The following is a 1,937-nucleotide window of genomic DNA, read 5'->3' on the forward strand; positions in this document are numbered from 1 at the left end:
TTTGAGTAATGGTGTTGGTGGTCTGTTCGTCCAAAAACCAACATTCACCAACTGAACTCTACCCTCTCCCCCCCCCCTCCATTGATAAACAGTAAGATAAGGTAAGCTGAAGAAGATCGTTTCTGCCTTTCTCTGATAATCATTTGCATAAATACACAAAATGGGAACCATTTTGAACAATGAACACATAAATATGTGCAGAAATTGCCCAACTGCTATTCGTCACATTTTGTAGACATAATTGATGGTGAAGAAGTGGGGATAATAATACCTTTTCTCAAATTCTCCACGCAAACGATTCGGGTGTTGTGGACAACAATGGCCGCGGGGTATAGCCGAAAAGAAGTAAGCAAGCAAGCATCAAAAAAAACAACAAAAAGAAAACATTTTCCCTTCATCTATGCAAGCACAAGTTAGTCATAAAACAAAGATCCTGTTTCGTGTACAGAGACAGCAATTTGCAAAAATGGAACAACCGCGGTGCATCAAAAACAGTCGATGTGAATGCAAATTCAAACTATGAATAATTATACAGCATACACAACAACAAACACACTTCGTCCTCTCCATTTTGCGTGAAATGAAAAATTCGATAAATAACAAACGAAAAGTGAAATTAAACAACAATTAAAAGACTGAGTGGAAAATCAATAATTCGTTGCTTTTCAAATGCAACCAAACTTTTATATTCAATTGTTCAGAAATTAGTTGCCCCTCACAAATCAACCACCACCACCACCACCACCACCACTACTACTACTACGACTACTGCTAGAGTTCGTTGTATTGCTTACTTGTTGTTTTTTGAGACGTACAAAAATCAGAAAACAACAACCCTAGAATTATTATTATTATTATTATTATTAACTAAAGCAAAATACTTCTTTTAAAAATTACTTAGATTATTGCTAACAAAAACAAAACACCAAGCATATATTCATATATTCAAATATAGAAAAAGCAAATTTCACAACAATAAAATCAACTTCACGTAGTGTCACAAAATTAACAAATTGTGAATAATATCTAACTATAAAATGATTTATCAGTTCTTTTTTTGGCCCACTATAAAAAACACAGAGCAGTGATCAATCAGTTCAAATTTATCTGAATAAAAACACAAAAATTAACGAATAATAAATTCAAATTAATATAAAATTAAGAAAAAGAAAATTATGAATTAAAAATAGCAATAGCAATTTTGCGAATGAAATTTGAAGCTGAGAAATACGGGATGATTCCTACTGTGCACGTTCAGCTTCGGTTAAGTTGGATCATTTTCGCCCAAAGCAACAAACCACTGTGTCAAATGTGAAAATACATTGCCAAGAGATGTTCAAAATTAAAAACAGGTCAACAGAAGCGGACACATACCAGTTGTAGAAAATATTCTGGATATATTAAAATGAAAATATTCTCTCTGGAATTGCAATAAATTAAATTTTAAAAAAAAGCAAAAATACAATAAATGAATTCTAATTTTCCACACACACACACACACAAATACATTATACACTGATGTATGGATTTATGCATGCCAATTTAAATAAAAATAAATAATATCCCAACAATGAGGATTGATTAGTTAGAACAATAAAAATACCCCATCAGAGTTGAAAGTGTGAAACTCGCAGCTAGCCAAGAGCATGCATCATCATCGATCTGTCTCATGACGACCGACCACGCCCTGCTGCTGCTGCTGCTGCTGCTACTGTTTGGTGGTAATGGTGGTGATGATGATGATGGTAGCAGTGGTGGTGTGGTAATGGTAGTGGTGGTGCAGTTCATTCTCCACAACCCGACTAGCCAGCCGGCCAGTCCGGTCTAAACGTGCTGACTTTGAAAAGCGGAATTTCAAGCTCAATCATCCCGTTTGAACGCTGCATCAATTCATGCATAAAGTTGCTCGTTTGTTCAACTGTTTTTCACAAAGAAGC

At 34.9% G+C, this 1,937-nt stretch overlaps 1 protein-coding gene across 1 annotated transcript; it reads right to left on the bottom strand.

Annotated features, from left to right (window-relative positions):
* Positions 1 to 722: 722 nt before the first annotated feature.
* Tsp_12731 (FACT complex subunit SPT16) lies at positions 723 to 1,788 on the bottom strand. Its single transcript, XM_003366122.1, has 3 exons — positions 1,604 to 1,788; positions 1,375 to 1,420; positions 723 to 836 (listed from the first exon to the last, which is right to left on the bottom strand). The coding sequence occupies exons 1-3, from the start codon at positions 1,786 to 1,788 to the stop codon at positions 723 to 725; spliced, it is 345 nt and encodes a 114-aa protein (XP_003366170.1).
* Positions 1,789 to 1,937: the final 149 nt, after the last annotated feature.

This window comes from Trichinella spiralis (assembly GCF_000181795.1).
Source record: "Trichinella spiralis strain ISS 195 chromosome Unknown Scfld6517, whole genome shotgun sequence".
In the NCBI taxonomy this organism is placed as follows: domain Eukaryota; kingdom Metazoa; phylum Nematoda; class Enoplea; order Trichinellida; family Trichinellidae; genus Trichinella; species Trichinella spiralis.

Excerpts from the sequence above, each read along its gene's own strand:
- Tsp_12731 (XM_003366122.1), bottom strand. The coding sequence starts at position 1,788 with ATGAACTGCACCACCACTACCATTACCACACCACCACTGCTACCATCA. Across the intron at positions 1,421-1,603 it reads ACACTTTCAACTCTGATGGG|AGAGAATATTTTCATTTTAA; the intron begins GTATTTTTATTG and ends TTGCAATTCCAG. Across the intron at positions 837-1,374 it reads CAGAATATTTTCTACAACTG|GGTTGTTGTTTTCTGATTTT; the intron begins GTATGTGTCCGC and ends TAATAATTCTAG.